We start from the raw sequence: 1,116 nt of genomic DNA, 5'->3' as shown, positions 1-1,116 counted from the left end.
ACAGATGGGATGCTTTAGCTTCAGTGTCATGGCAGATAGTCAGCAGCAGCAGAACAAAAAGCTCAGAAAAATCAAGGTTCAGTAGCTTTAGCGACACTTTTAAATACAAGGGCTACATTCTATATAATTAACAGATCTACTATTTAGATCTGTTTATACAGATCTACTATTCAGAAAATTAGTATCTAACATAACTTATGCAAAAAAAAAAGGGGGGGGGGGGAGATGGAGAAAAAAAATATTAATAATCTCTACTATTAGGTAACTCCACTTTCTCAATTTCCAGAATTGCTTTCCTCTGTTGTTTGAAAGTATACATAGGAATTGCTTCATTATCATGCTGCCATCTATCCGGACTTCTGTAATGGCTTTGACACAGTCCCCCACAACATCCTTCTGTCTAAATTGGAGAGAGACAGATTTGATAGATGGACTATCCGGTGAAGAAAGAATTGGCTGTATGGTCACATCCAGAGAGTAGTGGCCAATGGCTCAATGTCCAGATGGAGGTCAGTGACAAGTGGTGTCCTTCAGGGGTCCGTACTGGGACCAGTGCTGTGTAATATCTTCATCAACAACATAGTGGGATCAAGTGCACCCTCAGCAAACTTGCAAACGACACCAAGCTGTGTGGTGTGGTTGACACTCCTGAGGGATGGGATGCCATTCAGAGGGACCTGAACAATCTTGAGAAGTGGGCCCCTGTGAACCACATCAGCTTCCACAAGGCCAAGTGCAAGGTCCTGCAGCTGGGTGCAGGCTGGGGGATGAAGGCATTGAGAGCAGCCCTGCGGAGAAGGGCTTGGGGATACTGGTGGATGAAAAGCTGGACGTGAGCCAGCAATGTGCACTAACAGCCCAGAAAGCCAATTGTACCCTGGGCTGCATCAAAAGCAGCATGGCCAGCAGGTCGAGGGAGGTGGTTCTGCCCTTCTACTTCGACATGGTGAGACCCAGCTCTGGGGCCCCCAACATAAGAAGGACATGGACCTGTTGGAGTGGGTCCAGAGGAGGGTTGTAAAAATGATCAGAGAGATGGAACACCTCTCCTATGAAGAAAGGCTGAGAGACTTCAGGTTGTTCAGCCTGGAGAAGAGAAGACTCCAGGGAGACCTT

General features: G+C 46.8%; 1 protein-coding gene across 1 annotated transcript in view; it reads left to right on the top strand.

The window, feature by feature from the left end:
• Positions 1-487: 487 nt before the first annotated feature.
• The window catches only part of ZNF438 (zinc finger protein 438), a 7,029-nt gene continuing 6,400 nt past the window's right edge, over positions 488-1,116 (top strand). The window contains exon 1 of the mRNA XM_029086267.1: positions 488-509. Within this exon, the coding sequence (XP_028942100.1) occupies positions 488-509 (22 nt within the window). The remainder of the gene's footprint in view (positions 510-1,116) is intronic.

This window comes from Antrostomus carolinensis, unplaced genomic scaffold, assembly GCF_000700745.2.
Source record: "Antrostomus carolinensis isolate BGI_N321 unplaced genomic scaffold, ASM70074v2 scaffold23368, whole genome shotgun sequence".
Taxonomy (NCBI): Eukaryota; Metazoa; Chordata; class Aves; order Caprimulgiformes; family Caprimulgidae; genus Antrostomus; species Antrostomus carolinensis.
Note: the sequence above shows the minus strand (reverse complement) of the source record. Positions and strands in the feature narration are given on the sequence as shown.